Source organism: Podarcis gaigeae, assembly GCF_964106915.1.
Source record: "Podarcis gaigeae genome assembly, chromosome: 1".
NCBI classification, from domain to species: Eukaryota; Metazoa; Chordata; class Lepidosauria; order Squamata; family Lacertidae; genus Podarcis; species Podarcis gaigeae.
Window position 1 is genome coordinate 126386658 of NC_139678.1, and position 21011 is coordinate 126407668.

Consider the following 21011-nt stretch of genomic DNA (forward strand, 5'->3'; position numbering starts at 1 on the left):
ATAGGTAAAGGTAAAGGGACCCCTGACCATTAGGTCCAGTCGTGACCGACTCTGGGGTTGCGGCGCTCATCTCGCTTTATTGGCCGAGGGAGCTGGCATACAGCTTCCGGGTCATGTGGCCAGCATGACTAAGCCGCTTCTGGCGAACCAGAGCAGCGCACGGAAGCGCCGTTTACCTTCCCGGCAGAGCGGTACCTATTTATCTACTTGCATTTTGATGTGCTTTCGAACTGCTAGGTTGGCAGGAGCAGGGACCGAGCAACGGGAGCTCACCCCGTCGCGGGGATTTGAACCGCCGACCTTTTGATCGGCAAGCCCTAGGCTCTGTGGTTTAACCCATAGCGCCACCCGCGTCCCCCTGGCTTAGGTAGTAATCACAAAATTGCCTCACCAAACTCTTGTCACACAGGCAGATGCTGTATGATTTGTCAGAAGGGTTCACTAAGGACTATGTGAAGACTGCTGTGTTCTTTCTGAGGGACCATATCCCAAAGAAGCAATCCACTGATGTAAGTAAAGAGTAAGGGCTTTAAAAAATAGTTCCATTCTAGTGGGCCGGGGGGAAATGCCCAGAAAGATTGTGACTGTACTGTGATGGTCAGTGTGAGAGTTAAGGAAAGGAGCAGTAGGACAGCCTTCCCCAATTTGGTGCCCTCCAGATGTCCTGATGGGGCTGCTGGGAGCTGTAGTCTGTGACTTCTGCATTCGGGTAAACTTTGGATCATGTCACCAAGTAAAGAGAAAAAAGAAGCCCATTTGAGCATGTGCGTTGCTTCTCTGTCACAGAGAACTTGCAACATACACATGCATGTTCATTATGGGATAAACTCACCGTGTGAAAACATGGCAACTTGCACATATTTATATTATTTTTATGTTTATGTAAAGGTAAAGGGACCCCTGACCATTAGGGCCAGTAGTGGCCAACTCTGGGGTTGCGGCACTCATCTCGCTTTATTGGCCGAGGGAGCCAGCATACAGCTTCCGGGTCATGTGGCCAGCATGAATAAGCCGCTTCTGGTAAACCAGAGCAGCTCATGGAAACGGCGTTTACCTTCCCGCCGGAGCGGCACCTATTTATCTACTTGCACTTTGACGTGCTTTCAAACTGCTAGGTTGGCAGGAGCAGGGACCGAGCAACGGGAGCTCACCCCGTCACATGGATTCGAACCGCCGACCTTCTGATTGGCAAGTCCTAGGCTCTGTGGTTTAACCCACATCGTCGCCTGCGTCCCTCTTACGTTTATATAGTTACCCCATAATGGAAGTTATCTGGGCGGCTCACAAAGCAATAAATAAACAAAACATTAAAATATTGCATAGAATATGGTATAAAATTCTCTCTCTTCCATCTGGCTGGGTTTCTCCACTCTGGGTGGCTCCCAACAGAATATAAAAAAACACGATAAAACATCAAAATTAAAGAACGTCCCTAAACAGGGCTGCCTTCAGATGTCTTCTAAAAGTCAGATAGTTGTTTATTTCCTTGACATCTGATGGGAGGGCGTTCCACAGGGCGGGCACCGCTACCGAGAAGTCCCTCTGCCTGTTTCCCTGTAACCTCACTTTTCGCAGGGAGGGAACCGCCAAAAGGCCTTCGGCGCTGGACCTCGGTGTCCAGGCTGAACAATGGGGGTGGAGATGCTCCTTCAGGTATACTGGGCCAATAACAACTATTACAAATGCGACTGGGAATGACCCTGGAGAGGAGGAACGTTAGAGAGTATTGAGAAGGTTGGGATCTTCACTCCTCACAACTGCTTCATTGGATCAATAGGCCTGCACTGGTTTGGTTTCATTGACTAAAGAGTTAACTTGTACTGACACTTAAAAAAAAAAATTTGCTGACCTACACTTGACTCTGGCTGCTCCTGATACCATCTGAGATGCTCAGTGTTTAAAAAAAGACTAGGTCTGTAAAGTTGCAGGGATTTATTTGGCCTGTTCTGTGTTGGCTTTCAGAATAATTTCGTCACTTTGGTTGGGGAGCACAGGAAACACATGGGAGTTTGTTGTTGCTGAGAAACACTTCTCTTAAAATGTAGAAAGACTTGGTGATTCCTGGCTGGGGCGTGAGATATAAGCAAGGACGCAGATATTGTGTTTACTTTTTCTCCTAGTCTGCTCTAGAACTGTTGACTTGCCTGGAGAAGCAATGCCTTATATCGGAGACCAATATCTCTCTGCTGGAAGAAACCTGTCAGAAGATATCGCCCGAACTCCTGAAAATACTGGCAGCATATAAAAAAAGACAAGGTGTCTAATTTTGAGTAGATCATCTCCTTACAAATTGACCAAAATGAACTTAGTTGTTCCTCTTATCTTATCAGACAGTAGCTACTGCCGTTGTCTCGTGTAGGTTGATAATGGCAATGCAACTAAGGCCCAATTTAAAAATGGGTATGTGTTAGATTTGGCCTTGCCAGGTTCGCTGTAAAGTGGGGTGGAAGAGGGCTAAGTTTTTATAACAAGAAGAGGCATCAGGGAGAAAAGCACAACACACTTTCCTCCCTTTTAGAAGGGGCAAAGTTAACCCCCTTCTAAAAAAAAACCCTCTATAGCTGGATCGGCAAATTCATTGGTTACTTTTCACCTGTGTTTTAAATCTATGAATCAGTGTTTTATCATTCACTTTTTCTGATCCTTTTTTATTATTTAATCATGGGATACATTTCCTTTTTGTTTAATCTGCCTTAAGAAATCTTGAACTCATTCCTAACTCGCTTCTGGTTTCCCCGCTGACTTTCTAACATGAGAGCTTCTCATCTACGTGAGATGTGAAAGTTGAAATGGAAATGGGGTTGTGGAGATGAACGCCCTGTAGTTTGGGCGACTTGCTCAAGACCACTCGGCTATCTGTCTCGCTTCTTTGTATGTAAACAGGAATAATAATGCTCTGCGTTCAGGGTAAATCAAATACCTATCACCAGCGCTATGTCTGGGGGGCAGGGATGGCGAGGAATGTGTGGTTGTGGCGATCACACAGGGTCCCCGGACGTTTGACGGTCTATTGATCCCTGTGCCACCACTGTGATTGCTTCCCCGCTGCCACCAACCCGTTTCTCTCGGGTACGCACAGAGTCCAGACAGTTTTTAACATTAAACCAAACAAACAAGTTTATTTTATAAGCCTTAACTAGTTTATGGTTTCAGATAATTTTTCTTGTCAGTTTCTTAATACTAGTTTCCTTACCGGCCTATACCTTCCTAATAACTTCTAACTAATTATCCCAACTGTCTATCTGACTCCTCGTAACAGATTCTCTCACTCTCTCACATCAACCTATCCCAACCCACAGGCGGATCCTCACTCTCCCTTCTCTAACACCCGACTGACCCTCAACAACACTAACTCTATCTCTAACTCCTCCCCTTGGGTTCCCACTTGCCAATCACTTCACACTCATTTAACCCTTTCCTTATGACCCAGCATGATGTCACCTAGGAGGGCAAACGCCGCAGTGGTCCTTCAGAAGTTTTGGTCTTGAGCTTCCATAAGCCCCAGCCATAATGCTAGCGATCATAGGATTGTAGAGGTAGAAGGGGACCCTTAAAGTCATCTAGTCCAATCCCCTGCAGCACAGGAATCTCAACTAAACTAGGAGTGTTTGGAGTTGCAGACCGGCAACATTGGCCATGCTGGCTGGGTCTGGTGCACGTTGGGAGACCAACAACATCTGAATAATAATAATAATAATAATAATAATAATAATAATAATAATAATTTTTATTTATATCCCGCCCTCCCCAGCCGAAGCTGGGCTCAGGGCAGCTAACAACAATAAAATAATACAACATTCTAAAATCATTTCATTAAAATTAATTCAAGTCAAATTGATGGCAACCATTAGGCTAAAGTTCTGTGAAGATTGCCAAAGGAGGGAGTCAGGCTGTGCCCTGGCCAAAGGCCTGGCGGAACAGCTCCGTCTTGCAGGCCCTGCAGAAAGATGTCAAGTCCCGCAGGGCCCTTGTCTCTTGTGACAGAGCGTTGCACCAGATCAGGGCCACAGCCGAAAAAGCCCTGGCTCTGGTTGAGGCCAGCCTAACCTCTCTGTGGCCTGGGACCTTCAGGATGTTTTTGTTTGAAGACCGTAAGTTCCTCCGTGGGACATACCAGGGGAGGCGGCCAAATGGAGACAGGCTGCGCAAAAGCCTTCCATTCTGTTCTGTTTGCTTATAGTTGACTACGTAGAGCTCCCTCAGCTTAATCCTTACAGCAGACTTTTAGGACCAGTCATCTATACCGATTATTCCTATTACGTAGTTTAGTTCTTGCTAGGCAAAGGAAGACACGGCTCTCATCCTTTTTTGTTCTCTCATCCCTTGTAACCGGCAGAGTCTAAAGAACAAAGCACGGAATCTCTGCCCTCTCCTGGTGCTGGTGGATTTTATTTACTCAAGGTATGCTGCAAGAAAATATTTCCTTCTATCTATCATTTTGTTATACAGTAGTACCTCTGGATGCAAACGGGATCCGTTCCGGAGGTCTGTTCACATCCTGAAGCGAACGCAACCTGGGTCTGTGCATCTGCGTGGGTCGCGATTCGCCGCTTCCGCGCATGTGTGTGATGTCATTTTGAACGTCTGTGCATGCACGAGTGGCGAAACCCGGGAGTAACGCACCCCGTTACTTCCGGGTCTCCGCAGAGCGCGACCCAAAAATGCTCAACCTGAAGCTACTTCAACCTGAGGTATAAACTGTACACCATTTGATTCCCCACCCCCAACTTTGTGTAAGTTGGTTGCTGCTTTCAGGGGTAGTCTACGATGTTTTCGGACCTAGTTCCCACTTAACCCCATCAAGCAATACGTGACCCTTATTTCTTTGTTTATGGGAAGAAGGGTGGGGTGGGGGGTATCTGTGTATTCACACACAAAAACTTTTTTATATATTATAAAATGCATATAGACACACCCCCCCCCCCACATCAGTGGAGTGACAGGTCAGTGTTCCTCACTTGGCTCTTGTCTTGCTACTGGATTGGTAGCTATTTTTTAAAATTCACACAAAGTGGAAATAGTTTAACCATACTGCATTTTGTGCATGGTCAGTTTTTATGCTTCTCTTCTTAGGTGTACTTAGTTAGATGCCTTCATTCATTTTGCCGTATATTATTTTTACAACTCCATTCACATTTTATTTTACAACTCCATTCACATTTATAATCACAAATAATAGAAATAACACAAGATTCTTCCGAATCTCAAGACTTCCCTCCTCCCCTCCATGGGTACTTTACATAACTTTTTAAACTACATATTATAAGTCCATCTAATTTACCCTCCTCCATTGTATCCAAAGTCTGTGTAACATTGCAGGAGTTATTCAAAACCTGCCAAAGAGTTCAGGTGTTTACAGCGATCTTTCCAATATAATGAAAATTTGTCCCATTCTTTATTGAAGTTTTGATCCTCCTGGTTTCTGATTTTCCCAGTTAGCCTTGTCATCTCTGCATAGTCCAATAATGTTGGTGCTACTGATCTGGATAGAAACCTGTCTTGTGTGCTGTCCTTTGTTGCCTCTTTGAGCGCAACGATTCCCCTTTGTAGTTAATTGTCTTTGCTGCATCTAAGCCCCATTCCGTTGTAGCAGAAGCTACTGCTAAAACCCCACCTTTCCTTTTCAGAAGGCTGCAATTAGTTTATCAGGATGTGCAAAGGTGCATGGATGTTATTAAGCACATTTAGTGTATAGAAATTATTGCAAACTTTGAGCTCTCATGTATGCGCAGAAGAGGCACACAGATTAACACTGTGACACATCAGTGGTGGCACATCAGCCAGGGCCAAACGATGGCTTAGCCACAAGGGCACATGCTCAGAGAGAGGAAATTGCAGCCTCTTCTCTCTGATCATTCTGCTGCTATGCTGAGCTAGAATCAAAAGTAAAGCTTGGTTACTGCTTGTGTTAGTCTGGTGAGGGCTAAACCATGAACCTATGCTCGGGCAACATGGTAATACAAACTGGTATACGTTAGCAACTGAACCCCTCGGCAGGAGCAAAGCAGCCACAATTCCCTTTATGGAAATAGGCACATTCATATTAAGCCACAGTTTGGCTTGGTGTGATGCGCAAACCCAGCTGGTGATGAAGATGTAATTTAAAAAGAAGCATCAGAGCAGTTTAATGCGTCCTGACTAAATATCTTGTGATCAGATGCTTTTGGTCATGATCTTGTTGCTTTTCTCTTCTCTGCGTGGAATATTTGCAAGTGAAATCTTTCTTTTGTTTCCCATACAGGGACTCTCTGTCAATGACCCACCAAGAAATCATTGTAAGTATTGAAAGGTCTTGCCTTCCTAATACGCATATTTAGATCTAAGGGTTGTCTTCAACTAAGTTTTACTCAGAGTAAACCCACTGAAATAAATGGACATGGCTAAGTCGTTGTTTTATAAATGGCACCCTTTTGTTCTTTTTTTAAAAATATGATTTTCAATTTTATACATTTCAGTAATTTTATAATTATTTTAACATTTCAGAACTTGACTTCCATCCCCCTATTTCTGCGGTTCCTTAAATTTATTTTTTATGTTTTCTGCATATCCAAATTAACTTAGTTTGCTCATTTATTTGTCTACTTTAAATATATACTCTTATAAATCCAGCACCCTTCTATTCTTGATAATTCTGCTGACAAGAGGGCATGGGGGGGTAGTGGTGGCAGAGTTGAGTACTTTTGTAGGGAGAAATGAACCGCCAGAAGACCCTCGGAGCTGGACCTCAGTGTCCAGGCAGAACGATGGGGGTGGAGACGGTCCTTCAGGTATACAGGACCGAGGCCGTTTAGGGCTTTCAAGGTCAGCACCAACACTTTGAATTGTGCTCAGAAACGTACTGGGAGCCAATGAAGATCTTTCAGGACCTGTGTTATATGGTCTTGGCGGCCACACCCAGTCACCAGTCTAGCTGCCACATTCTGGATTAATTAATGTATTATTTATAACACCTTTTCCTTTTCCTTCCAAACAGATCCCCGCACTGAAGAATCTGGGAGCATGAGGGAGTATGCTGGAAATCTGCACTCCTTTGGTGCAAGTCAAGGTGAGATGGGTCGTAGGTTCTTGCTTTTTTTTGTTATTCTGAGCTGTTATCTGTGTAGGGGTCTGTGAGGTGTCTTTGATTGAATGTGCACAAAGGAAAAGAGAGATGATTGTCTGAAAGTGGCCTGTATATCAGCTTAGCAAGCCTCAAGACTAAGCAGCCTTGTGGCCTCAACGCCATCAGCCACTTCATTCCACACTTTGTTTGAGTTACAAACAAGCCAGGAAGTCTTTGATTAGCTTCCCGTTGAGATCTGAACAGGGAAAACTGATATGCGACTGAAGAAACCATCTTTAAACCATAGCTTCACATACTGTCGTGTTCAGAAGCCATGAACCGTGATTTCTCTGTTTGAACGCTGCAGGAAACTAGAGTTCGCCTGTGCAAAGCAGGGAATGAAGCAGGTACGCCTGGGAGCACGAGGCTCATTCACGTCTTGGCTTGTCAATAATAATAACAATAATAATAATAATAATAATAATAATAATAATTTATTTGTACCCCGCCCATCTGGCTGGGTTTCCCCAGCCACTCTGGGCAGCTTCCAGCAAACACTAAAACACAGTAACGTATTAAACATTAAAAGCCTCCCTAAACAGGGCTTCCTTTAGATGTCTTCTAAAATTTTGGTAGGTATTTTTCTCTTTGACATCCGGTGGGAGGGCGTTCCACAGGGCGGGTGCCACTACCGAGAAGGCCCTCTGCCTGGTTCCCTGTAACTTGGCTTCTCGCATCGAGGGAACCGTCAGAAGGCCCTCGGTGCTGGACCTCAGTGTCCGGGTAGAACGATGGGGGTGGAGATGCTCCTTCAGGTATACTGGACCGAGGCCGTTAAGTGGAGAATTGGTTGTCTAAATGCAGGCATAGAGAAATTGATTTTGCATTTTTAAGGGGTTATTTTTGTCACACCTTTTTTATTTTTTAGGCAGTGTTCTAACCAAAATCTGAACACAAGTGCATCTCTGTATTTGCCTTGCAGATTTAAAAGCTGGAAATGTGCAAGAGCTGAGTTTGCAACAGCCTGCAGGACAGGATCAACTGAAACCAGCAGAGGTTTGGCCAAATGTTCTGAAGGGTTTATTGAATACAACTGGCCCTTCCTTAAGTCTGTAAATAACCCGTTACAGCCTAATTCTGTTCATGTGCTTTAATAGTGGTAGCAGTAGAGCTTGAGACCAACAACCTTGAACTCGGGTCCGTCTGTCCCCAGTCAGTCACCTTTATTGGCATATTGAGAATACAAAAACACATGGGTCAAAATATAAAGTTGGCATCTGTTCATAAAGACAGATACCTTAAGATAGAAAGAGGGCTTCCTGCCAATGGAGCTTGGGACAACCAGGGGTAACCAGGATAGCTTTGTGCTGATCTACTGGAAAGGTTTGCCAGACAGGGATGGAGAACTCGTGGTCCTCTGGATGCTATTGAACTCCCAACTCCAGCTGGTGGCACCATATGACTTCCAGCACAACAGTTGCTTGTGCAACAGGAAATATCAGCTTTGCAGCAATGTGTTGTGCAACCTGCCATTAGGACCATTCTGTAGTTTGAGAGTGGTACACAGGAAATGAGGGAGAAGTTAGTGAATATATATATTTTTATCAAACCAAATAGGCAATGGTGGCAGAATATTGAAAATCCCTCATTAAGAAATATCATTGAGATATGGGTGAAATATAAAGGAAAACTGAGACCAACAAATTCCCCGCTAACCCTGGTGGTGGTGGTGGTGATAGAAGACTTCCCAGTAATTTGTTTAAAAAAGGAAAGTGAAAGTGAAGAAAATACTTAGAATAAAGGATTGGGTGGAGAAAAAGTGAAGCAAAGAACAAATAAGAGAAGTTCTAAGAGGAAGTAAAATAACTTGGTTTAACTGTATACAACTGGCGCAATGGACAAAGAAGTGGTTAAGGGAAAACAAGAACTGCAAGGAATATACAAAATTTGAAAAAATAGTTATAAAAGGGGGAGATAAAGAAGAAATTACAGTTATAAAAGGGGAAACCAGTGAAATTTATAAAATAATAGTAGAAATGGAAGATCAAGAATACAAATTAAAAGAGGTGTGGCAGATAGTCAAAGCTGGGGGGAAATATGGGAGAATAGTACGTTGAAAATGTTGTCCATATGAAGAAAAGAAAATTATTCTAAATTAATTTGGAGATGGTATTTAACACCAGTCAGATTAAATCAAATAAACAAGGAATATTCGGTATTATGTTGGAGGGGATGCCAGGAAACAGGAAGTTATATTCACATGTGGTGGGGGTGTAAATATGTAAAAAAAATAAAAATGACAAAGGGTGTTTAAGGAGATAACAGAATTCACTGGGTTAAAGTTGACCAAAAGTCCAGAGGTAGCATTATTATCAATTTACGATGGGGTGGAAGGTTTGCAGACTGTGAAGCACTTGCTCACAAATTTATTGACAACTGCACGAATTATTATAGCTAGGAAGTGGAAGGGGCAAGCAGAGTATAAAATGGAAGAATGGTATAAAGAGGTGTGGGATATAGCTATTAACATGTGCTATTAAGTTAAGACAGGGAAAATGCAGGAGAAATGATTTTGAGGACATATGGAGGGTGCTTGTAGAATCTGCACTGTTAAAACAGAAAGGGGTCAAATCATCGCAAGAGGTGTTGAAATTTTGGGAGGTTAGATAGTTACAGTGGTATGGTCTCGGGTGTGGGGTGCATATTTTTATTCTTATTTATTTATGATTATTTGTAAATAAATGTATAAAATGTAAATAAGTGTATAAAATATAAATAAAAGAATGAATTAAAAAAAGAAAAGTAAAACCATTCTGGCTAGCTGCCCTTCTCTTGCGCATGCCATTCTGCTAGCACTAATATACACAGTGGTACCTTGGTTCTCAAACACCTTGGTACTCAAACAACTTGGAAACCTGAACACTGCAAACCTGGAAGTAAGTGTTCCGGTTTGCAAACGTTTTTCGGAAGCCGAACATGCTCCATTTTGAGTGTTATGCTTCTGATCTGAGTGCAACTCTTCCAATTTGAGTGTTACGCTGAGGTCTGTTTTTGCTATTTCCGTTTTTGTGGCTCTTTTTTGTTTTTGTGACTTTGACCCAGTTCACCTACTGACATTGATTGTGTGACTGCAGTACATTGTTTATTGCTTTCATTTTATGGACCAGTGGTCTCGTTAGATAGTAAAATTCATGTTAAATTGCTGTTTTAGGGGTTGTTTTTAAAAGTCTGGAACAGATTAATTCGTTTTGCATTACTTTCTATGGGAAAGCACGCTTTGGTTTTGAGAACCAAGGTACCACTGTACTGCTAAGGGACTTCAACAGCACACTGTTAACTTCCTCTCCAAGGAATTTGGTGTGGCGTAAGCCACCCATGCAATGGGACGTGGGTGGCGCTGTGGGTTAAACCACAGAGCTTAGGACTTGCTGATCAGAAGGTCGGTGGTTCGAATCCCCATGATGGAGTGAGCTCCCGTTGCTCGGTCCCAGCTCCTGCCAAACTAGCAGTTCAAAAGCACGTCAAAGTGCAAGTAGATAAATAGGTACCGCTCCGATGGGAAGGTAAAGGGTGTTTCCGTGCGCTGCTCTGGTTCGCCAGAAGCGGCGTAGTCATGCTGGCCACATGACCCAGAAGCTGTACGCCGGCTCCCTCGGCCAATAAAGCGAGATGAGCGCTGCAACCCCAGAGTCGGCCACGACTGGAGCTAATGGTCAGGGGTCCCTTTACCTTTACACCACCCTTGCTAAGGAGCCGTACCTATCCTAGCATTGCCCATGCTTGTGCACAAACAGCTTTTTTGCAGAAAGTCTTATTTTCTTGAGGAATCCCACAGGTATTTAAACTCACCTCCAGCCTTCAATCTAGGTTTAAGATCAGTAGTGCTGTTAGGGTTAAGTCTTTGGAGCAGAGATCCAGAGCACAGTTTGCCATAACGAGCAGTGTTTTTAAGTAAGCAACGTAAGGCACGTTACCGTATAAAGAGGGCTTCTATAAATCCAAAGCCTACCTAACAGTATCACTGCCTGAGATGATGTGAGATAGATAAAACGGATTGAATAAGATGATGATGTCTGACTTCCCCTTATTCCACAGGAGTCTGCCCTCTATAAAATGGACAGGCCTCGCAGAGGATATTGCCTTATTTTTAATAACGTCTATTTCAAGGGACATTTGAAACCCAGAGCAGGATCTCAAAAAGATGCCAGTAAGTGACTTGTCAAGCATGTGTCTTGTCTCTCTTTAATACCTTTCAAAATAAGTGTTTTCATATACGTAGCAAGGAAGTTATTGTTGGTTTGCAAGTTTAATGTGGTTTCAGGGTACAGAAACCTTTCTGCGTTTATGGAAGTGTCCAGAAAAGGTCCTTAGATTTTTGTACTCTTAAGTGCTGAAGAAACTTACGGGGTCTGAGAGCTTGGAGAAAACTCCTAAAACAACCATAACTTGTCTACTGAAAGCTGTATTCAAGGAGATGGGTGGCTTGAAGATGTTTGGCATAGAAATGGCATAGAAATTGTCATAGAAATAAACATTTGGGTTAATCCTGTAGAAATGAGCAGGCTTTCATTGCTTTTTACAAACCTCTCCACAATGCAGTTTTCCTCATTCTGCACCTTACTGGAATGTGTTAGCCTTGGGATAGTCAATGTAGTTGTGATTATTGATGGAAAGCAAATACCGTATTTTTTGCTCTATGACTCACTTTTACCCTCCTAAAAAGTAAGGGGAAATGTGTGTGTGTCTTATGGAGCGAATGCAGGCTGTGCAGCTATCCCAGAAGCCAGAACAGCAAGAGGGATTGCTGCTTTCACTGCGCAGCGATCCCTCTTGCTGTTCTGGCTTCTGAGATTCAGAATATTTTTTTTCTTGTTTTCCTTCTCCAAAAACTAGGTGCATCTTGTGGCCTGGTGCGTCTTATAGAGCGAAAAATACGGTAATTTCTATATTAAACACTTTTATCAGTGATTGTATTGTATCAAATCTGTTTTACCCTAGTGACAGTATAGAAATCCTGATTATAAAAGGTATAACTGGAAGCTGCCTTTATGGGATCAGGGTTTAAATTGATGCATCAAACTTTTTCCTGTTAAATTGGCACACCTGTTTTGTTGATGTTTACTGCCATCTCTCTGCTCTTCCCCTTCTCTCTGACAGTGGAATTGGAAAGTGTGTTCAAATGGCTTGGGTTTGAAGTGAAACAATATGATGACAAGACATCAGACGAACTTCTCCAACTTCTAAACGACTGGCAGTCTTCTGAATACTGGAAAGACAGTGATTGTCTTGTGTGCTGCATTCTGTCTCACGGCGAATCTGGGAAAATTTATGCGGCGGACGGCTCTCTCATCTCCATCAATAAAATCACATCTTTCTTCACAGCCAAACAATGTCCTTTACTGGCTAAGAAGCCCAAACTGTTTTTCATCCAGGCTTGTCAAGGTAGCAAACCGCACCAACCTGTTTACCTTGAAGCAGACAATCACGAGTCTGGCTCCCCTGGAGCAGATGCCCAAACTTCAGGATTTATTCCGACACAACAGCAGATGACCTCAAGCATCCCCGAAGAGGCAGACTTCCTCCTTGGCATGGCCACAGTGGATGGTTATTTTTCTTACCGTGATGTACAGCGTGGCACATGGTTCATTCAGGTCCTCTGCAAGAAGCTGCGGGACCTGGTTCCAAGGTGATACTTTTACTTATTATGTGTGACAGTCTTTCTCGGCATTAACCTGGCATTTTGGATAAAATACATTGGATTGTACGTAACTAAGTCATACTCTTAGCAGACCCACTGAAAGCAACAGAGTTAAGTTACCGTATTTTTCACCCTACAGGACGCACCTTTTCCCCTCGAAAAATGAAGGGGAAATGTGTGTGCGTCCTATGGGACGAATGCAGGCTTTCGCTGAAGCTTGGAGAGCAAGAGGGGTCAGTGCGCACCGACCCCTCTCGCTCTCCAGGCTTCAGGAAGCTATCCATAAGCCTGGGGAGCCCGCGGGAGTTCCCACAGGGCTCCCTAGGCTGCGGATAGCAGCCTGCTTGCCCGGAGCGCGGGGCACACTGAAGCAGAGCACCCCGTGCTTCGGGAAGCTATCCGCAGCCTAGGGAGTCCTGCGGGAGTTCCCGCGGCTGGGGGGGGGGAATAATTTTTTTTCTCTTTATTTCCCCCCCCCCCAAAAAAAAACTAGGTGCGTCCTATGGGCCAGTGCGTCCTATAGGGCGAAAAATACAGTAGCTCATTCCAGTGGGTCAATTTTGGTTGACTTTATATAAGCCTTCATGTTGGCTAATCCACTGAATGTTTTGAAATACAGTCGTACCTTGGTTGCCGAAAGCCTTGGAACTCTTACATTTCGGTTCCAAACGTGTTCCGGTTTTCGGAAGCCAAACGTCTGGCGCGGCTTCCGATTGGCTATAGGACTTTCCTCCTGCAGCCAATCGGAAGCTGCGCCTTGGTTTTCGAACGGTTCTCCCGGAACACTTTCTGTTCGAGAACCAAGATACGACTGTATAGACATTAGTTAATGTTGCATGGTGCTGTTAAAGAGAAATGCTACAGTTTCTTTGGGGAAAGTTAATTTCTCCTTTGTGTACAACGTAGAGGGAGGGCGTGCCCAGCTGGCAAGCTACAGGGCTCATGCCAGCCAGGTTAAAAGTGGCTGGTCAGACTGGTGCACCTCTACAAACATCGACTTAGGAAATGGTTGTGTCTGGGTCGCCTACCAGCTTGGCCAATGACTTTCATGATGCAAAATCAGAGATGTTTGTGGTGCCGCCTTTGTTTTCCACAAGTTGGGAAACTGGCACCCTGCACGACATGAGACAAGCAACTTTTTGGACAGTACTAACTGCTGTTCGAGCTGCTGACTCATCCGATGGCAGACTATCCTCAGCCAAGGTGAGGCAGCAGGGTAGGATCCAGACCCCCCAAGCTATCCCTGATCTAGTAGGATAAGGCATCTTTAAGGGTGCTGTATTGAATATGCATGTGCATTCCTCTTGGTTTTACCTTTTAAAGTTTGATAGGTTGAGTAGGAAAAAGTGGTGAGGACCACTAACTTTTTTCCTTTAAGGTAAAGGGTAAAGGGACCCCTAACCATTAGGTCCAGTCGTGGCCAACTCTGGGGTTGCGGCGCTCATCTCGCTTTATTGGCCAAGGGAGCCGGCTTACAGCTTCTGGCGAACCAGAGCAGCGCACAGAAACGCCGTTTACCTTCCCGCCGGAGTGGTACCTATTTATCTACTTGCACTTTGACGTGCTTTCGAACTGCTAGGTTGGCAGGAGCAGGGACCAAGCAACGGGAGCTCACCCCGTCACGGGGATTCGAACCGCCGACCTTCTGATCGGCAAGTCCTAGGCTCTGTGGTTTAACCCGCAGCACTACCCGTGTCCCTAACTTTTTTCCTTTAGGACTAGACAAATGCACCTAACAAATTCTTGTTAGGCTTAAGGAATTTCAGAGTATCCTAAAGAAAAGTCCAGGACTGCAACAGGTTTTTTGCTTTTCTTCTTTAATGGTAACAATATTGTATTCTAATATATTTGCCTTCTCATTCTCTCTGCAGGCATGAAGATATCTTGTCGATTCTTACGGCAGTCAATGATGACGTGAGCAAACGTTCAGACAAAAATGGACTAAAGAAGCAGATGCCACAGCCAGCTTACACTCTCAGGAAGAAATTAATATTCCCAGTGCCTAGGGATCCTCCTCCCGAGTCAAAACAGCTGTAGGGTTTTTGCTGCGGGTCGCTGACTGCTTGACAAGCGCTCTTGGTTTCTGAAAGAGTAAAGAAAGCACACTCCCGCCTTTCAAATAATCTTGCCCATGCTTTGAGCATCCCAAAGACTTCATCTGACGCCTGGAATGTACGTAGGAATAGTGAACAAGAAGTCATCTCATGTTCTCTTCACTGGAAGTGCAGAATGTACTTCAGCTGCCCGTGTACCATATTCACGCATTTCTAGATAAGTGTGTGCAAATGGCATAGTCATCATGTATACATGCCCCCGCCCTCAAAGAACCGTGGCAGGTTTTGGCAACTCTGAACTAAAGAGATCTTTGTCTGCTTCTACAACTGCTGCCACAGAAGCATCCTCGTGGCTAGTGTGGAACTCAATCCTGCCTTAATGCCTGATAAAATAGTTAGCTTTTTCTTATGAGTAACAGGAAAATGGCTGTGTCTGTGTGTGCTTTTCTTTCGGGGAAACAACCTTATGGGACAGAGACATGGAACCGGTGAAAAGCTAGCATATCTGTACAAGACTGAAAGCTGTGATAATAGGAACAGCTAACAGTTACACACCCACCCACTGCAACTAAGCGGAAATGAAAGCTAGTTCAGAAAGGATCAGCGAGTTGAAGCTCTGTTCTATGGCAGGGCATGCAATATGCAAATATGACTTAATTATTATGTAGATAGCGCATAACTCTGGACATGACCTTGTGCTCAAGGCTGCAGCATTGTTATTATTTTAAAAAATCCATTAAGGCTAAAATTTCTGCTTAGCTCTCCCAAATTTAAGTCAAAGGAGCTTGGATGTTACATTGTGCCTAGTTCAGTCATATTGGGTTTTTTTTTAATATGCTGCACCAATCCACCTGATTAATTACTTGGGATGAGATCACATACAATGTTACCTTGATTTACGAACTTAATCTGTTATGGAAGTCCGTTCTAAAACCAAAGCGTCTTAAACCAAGGCGTGCTTTCCCATAGCAGCGGGGGACTCAATTTACAAATGGAACACATGCTCAAAAGGAAGCAGAACATGTTCTGCTTCCAAGGCAAAGTTCACAAACCAAAACACCTACTTCCGGGTTTGCAGCGTTCTTAATCCTAGTTCATAAACTAAGCTGTTCTTAAACCAAGGTACCACTGTACTGAGAATGTCTGCATTATCTACCTGTGGCTTTTAGCTCAAGTTCTGTTACGGTGCCTTCATTAAAAGGAACAGTTCAAATGTGAGATCACATGTACACAAGTTCTGGAAAGTTCCAGCCAGAAGAGCTTCTATTGGCTGGTAAATTCTGATTAGGTTTGATTTCCTAAAAAGTGGGTTTTTCCTTTATTGAGTATTCTCCCACCCCCAATGTCTGTGCACGTGTCCGCTAGTTATTCCTGGGTTGTGTGTGTCAGGAACCCCTAGGTTTGTATTAGAATCAAAGAAAGGCAACGTATTCTATCTTTTATTTTCCCCATTCCCAACTTATTAGCAGTATTCTATCTGTACTGAGTACTTGATCTTTCAACCTACTATTTTTATATAATTGCAATTAACTACCTCACATGTTTTAATGGACACGGGTGGCACTGTGGTCTAAACCACTGAGCATTGGGCTTGCCGATCAGAAGGTGGGCGGTTTGAATCCCCGCGACGGGGTGAGCTCCCGTTGTTCTCTCCCTGCTCCTGCAAACCTAGCAGTTCGAAAGCACACCAGTGCAAGTAGATAAATAGGTACCGCTCCGGCGGGAAGGTAAACGACGTTTCCGTGCGCTGCTCTGGTTCGCCAGAAGCGGCTTAGTCATGCTGGCCACATGACCCGGAAGCTGTACGCTGGTTCCCTCGGCCTATAGAGCGAGATGAGCACCGCAACCCCAGAGTCGTCCGCGACGACCTAATGGTCAGGGGTCCCTTTACCTTTACCTCACATGTTTTAGGTGGGCTTTATGGCATAACACGTGATTCCCATTTTCTTGGCCTACCGGTTAGTGTGCTCCTGGTTCAGAGGTCGGAGTGTGCTTTTTCGCTCTTGCCTTTCTGAATCTCAAGGGACATCCAATAAGGTCTGGGGACCTCCTGACCCAGACTGGTGGGACAATAAGGAGTTGTGGATGCTTACTACCTCTTGAGACTAGCTTAGGCCACAAGGTTCCTGACTGCCTGGCTTCAGTGTTGTGCCCTGAGCCAAAGGGGAAATTTGCAGGAGGGAACGATTATTGGTTTCCATCTTCTGTTCTCATTTTTATTTTCATGTTGTGAACCACTCTGTGATCTTCAGCTGAAGAGCATCATGCAAATATAAACAAACACCATACAAGATTGAAGTAAACGACAAATAATCTCCCTTTCTGACTACAGAATTGCATATGTGGCTTTAAATTCAGGCTTCTGGCAGTATGTCATGGTCAAACCTTTGTTGCTTTTTCCCTGAACACCCCTAGTCATATGCTTCATAGCTGCCCGATCGCTGGGCCCGTTGATTATAGATCTCTTCATTCTTTTCAATGAGCTTGCGCCTGGGGAGGAGATTAGTAGCATTAGACAATCTTTCTGCACTTATATACAGTGGTACCTCTGGTTACGTACTTACCGTATTTTTTGCTCTATAAGACTCACTTTTTCCCTCCTAAAACGTAAGGAGAAATGTGTGTGCGTCTTATGGAGCGAATGCAGGCTGCACAGCTATCCCAGAAGCCAGAACAGCAAGAGGGATTGCTGCTTTCGCTGCGCAGTGATCCCTCTTGTTGTTCTGGCTTCTGAGATTCAGTATTTTTTTCTTGTTTTCCTCCTCCAAAAACTAGGTGCGTCTTATGGTCTGGTGCATCTTATAGAGCGAAAAATACGCTAATTCGTTCTGGAGGTCCGTTCTTAACCTGAAACTGTTCTTAACCTGAAGTACCACTTTAGCTAATGGGGTCTGCTGCGCCGCCGCTGCGCAATTTCTGTTCTCATCCTGAAGCAAAGTTCTTAACCCGAGGTACTATTTCTGGGTTAGTGGAGTCTGTAACCTGAAGCGTATGCAACCCGAGGTACCACTGTATATGCAACTACATACAGCAGGGATAGCCAATATGGTGTCTTTTATATACCGTATTTTTCACTCTATAGGACGCACCGGGCCATAGGAGGGGGAGAACAGGGGGGGGGAATTCTCTCCCTCTCTGCTCAGCGCCCCTTCAGCGAAGCGGCAGGAGAAACGGAGCCCTTCCATTTCTCCTCCCGCTTCACTGAAGGGGCTCTGCGCAGGGAGGGAAAACTGTGCAGCACCTCTCCAGCGAAGCGAAGCCTGGAGAGCAAGAGGGATCGGTGTGCACCGACCCCTCTCGCTCTCCAGGCTTCAGGCAGCTATCCGCAAGCCTTCGGAGTGCAGCGGGAACTCCTGCTGCGCTCCGAAGGCTTGCGGATAGCTGCCTGAAGCCCCTGGAGCGCAGCCTTTGAAGCCTCCGCAGAGCAGCGGGGTGCCTTCACCCCCCTGCCCTGCGGAGGCTTTGCGCAGCTAACTCCAAGCTAGAACAGCGAGACGGAGCGCTGCGATTCGCTCCGTCTCCCTGTTCTGGCTTTGGGCTTAGCCACACATCCTGCATTCGCTCTATAGGACGCACACACATTTCCCCTTAATTTTTGGAGGGGAAAAAGTGCATCCTATAGAGTGAAAAATACGGTATGTTGTGTACTTCCACCATCTTGGCTGTTGGGGCTGATGCAAAGGTGTAGCCCAATGATACCTGGAGAGCATCATGCTGGCTATGTCTGTTTTAGCTCCTCAGGTCCTAGTGGGTAGTAGCTACTCATGACTAAGTCCCACTGAAAACCATGGAATCTGATCCAATAAGACTTTTAAGTCACTGGGTTGTATCCAATGTCACACAAGCAACTTTCCACTTGCACAATGGGACTTCCTCTCTTCTCTGTATGCACACCCAGAATCTGCTCCCAAGGGAAGGAGGGAGGCAAGGAAGGAAGGAAGGAAGGAAGGAAGGAAGGAAGGGAAAAGCAAGCTCTCCTACAATGTTCTTACTGTTTCTTTCCTTCTCCTTGTCATGCCATAACTTAACCAACAGAAAGTTAATTAAAATCAGTTTGGAAGTTTTAAACATAACAAATTAGGTGACATAAGTAAATCTAAATTTTGAGAACTTGTCTCTTAGAGCAAATGAATATTCAAAGGGGTGTGGTAGACTCGTAGATTGTGAATCATGGAGTTGGAAGGGACCCTGAGGATCATCTAGTCCAACCCCCTGCAATGCAGGAATATGCAGCTATTCCTTTTGGGGATCGAACCTGCAACCTTGCCGTTATCAGCACCCATCCAGCTGTGGTGACAGGTGAACAATATGTCTAGTACAGACAAAGCCAAATTATTTTTTCCTGAGGAATGCTAACCTCTGTTGCAATATAAATCAAGGAATTCTGCAATAAAGCGCTTTAAGAAGCTCAAAGGTAAATATTTGGCTGAGTTTCTGGACTTGGGAGAGATTTTAGCCCCTTACCTGAGCATGGCATTTTCTTCTACCAAAGTAGTGGCGTTAATTCGATATCTCTCTTCAATGGATGCAATTTTTTGCTGGATACTTTTCTCCATTTCCACCAAGGCGGCTTTCTGTAAAGAGGAAGGAAAGGAATGAATGGGCGAGCAGGAAGAAGACGAAACATAGGGAGTTGTCCAATATCATCTATGTCAGGTGTTAAGTCAAATCTAGCCCTATATTGTTCTCTGCTTCCTGATAATTAGGAGGCGGCTTTGACGGCACAGCTGCCTGTGATCCCTTCAAAAGGGAAATGATTAGCGTTAAACCTGGGAACTGGCATGGGGAAGGCAGGATTTGAGCCAATCTCTCCATAGGGCTAATCTGAGTTTAGTTATTGCACTAAATTATTGCACTAAACTCTCCAGCCATTGCAAGATTACCTATAGATCAAAGAGTTCAGTTTCCCATCATCCCTCACTTAAGACCTGGGCATTAGTATATTATTAAATATTTACTTCTAAGCCACCTCTTTCCCTGACAGGGACTTGTTGACGATTTTACAATTGCTTGATCATGTACTTCAATGTGTTTGGGTACTCCAAATCCCATCAGCCCCCTCCGGCATGGCAAATAGTCATGGATGATGGGAGTTGTAGTCCAATATCTGGATATCACAGAAGTTGGGGAAGATAAATACTATCAGTCCTTCGGGAATATACCTGTTTCAGTCTATCAGAGCACAGGTTGCAATATTCTATCATAGATCGGATGTGGAAAGCACAAGTTAAATGTTGAAAACCACACACAGGCCATAAAACCCGTTTCCCATCGCCACTGGGGTGATACTCTGGTATCGATGTATTAAAAATGCTTGGTAAACACCCAGTTCTCACCTCATTCCGGAGTTCAGTCTCTGTCTTGTGAAGAGTGGCTGCAATAGCATCCAAAGTCTCATTCTTCTCCTTAATTTCCATATCCAAACCCTTTTATTGGATGGAACACATTATTTTAAGATGCTTATATTCTGTACATCCACCACTGTGCAGAGCAACACAACGACAATTTAAGAACTGTACAGTGAAACAAACTAAAAAAAGTACCGTAAGCTATACCTAAAACACCTCTGGAGCTAAAGCACATTCCTAAACAAAGGCCTTCTGGGACACTGGTACTTTTCACATGGCACCAAAGGATCACTGCTGGAAAAGTTCACTCCACAAAACCCAGACGCTGTAAAAGCCCTGCTGGATACATGTAATGTTATACGTGTTTCAAATTGGTGTAGCAACAGCAAAATAATAACCTTGGTTGCATTGTTGTGTTTTTCATTTTTAGTACCTAAGTTCGTAGACTTCTAGAGCTTTTCATTGATAAATTAACCTTTTAGTGCAGGGGGTGGAGAACCTGAGGCCAAGGGGCCAAATGCGGCCCTCCACGCTTCTCTTGTCCAGTCCCCAGGACCCTCGCCAGACCACACCTACTTTCTGTGGGTCCTGCCTGTCATGGCCTTGCTTCACACCCTCCTTGAATGTTTTTGCCTGGCTGGAATGTGCCATTGAACTCTGATAAGGCCTCTTACTTGTCTGGATGGAGAACACAGGGTGGTGTCCTATCCTGACAACACCTACTCACTATGGGCTCTACTAAAGCAAACAGTCTAATTGGTCAACATCTAAAAGATATCGAGCATCAGAAAAACCTGGCCACTATAAGGAAATTCTGCCCTTGTTATGTTCAATTTCCCCCTCTCCATTTTGATTTTCTGGCCCTATAT

At 44.4% G+C, this 21011-nt stretch overlaps 3 protein-coding genes across 8 annotated transcripts in view; 2 read left to right on the forward strand and 1 right to left on the reverse strand.

Moving 5' to 3' along the window:
* The window catches only part of LOC310830239 (caspase-8-like), a 30145-nt gene extending 14927 nt beyond the window's left edge, over positions 1-15218 (forward strand). For all 3 annotated transcript variants that reach the window (XM_083709979.1, XM_083709978.1, XM_083709977.1), the window contains exons 3-11: positions 410-509; positions 2121-2256; positions 4337-4401; positions 6242-6275; positions 6974-7045; positions 8025-8098; positions 11138-11249; positions 12200-12728; positions 14612-15218. In XM_083709979.1, the coding sequence (XP_083566105.1) occupies positions 410-509; positions 2121-2256; positions 4337-4401; positions 6242-6275; positions 6974-7045; positions 8025-8098; positions 11138-11249; positions 12200-12728; positions 14612-14777 (1288 nt within the window). In that variant the 3' untranslated portion in view covers positions 14778-15218. The remainder of the gene's footprint in view (positions 1-409; positions 510-2120; positions 2257-4336; positions 4402-6241; positions 6276-6973; positions 7046-8024; positions 8099-11137; positions 11250-12199; positions 12729-14611) is intronic.
* Positions 1-21011, forward strand: part of LOC310832586 (uncharacterized protein) — a 119370-nt gene that overhangs the window by 28165 nt on the left and 70194 nt on the right. The gene's annotated exons all lie outside the window — the stretch shown is intronic.
* FLACC1 (flagellum associated containing coiled-coil domains 1) overlaps positions 14772-21011 on the reverse strand; it is a 33828-nt gene continuing 27588 nt past the window's right edge. For all 4 annotated transcript variants that reach the window (XM_083712208.1, XM_083712207.1, XM_083712209.1 and 1 more), the window contains 3 exons: positions 20131-20220; positions 19259-19368; positions 14772-17284 (listed from right to left, as the gene is read on the reverse strand). In XM_083712208.1, the coding sequence (XP_083568334.1) occupies positions 17206-17284; positions 19259-19368; positions 20131-20220 (279 nt within the window). In that variant the 3' untranslated portion in view covers positions 14772-17205. The remainder of the gene's footprint in view (positions 17285-19258; positions 19369-20130; positions 20221-21011) is intronic.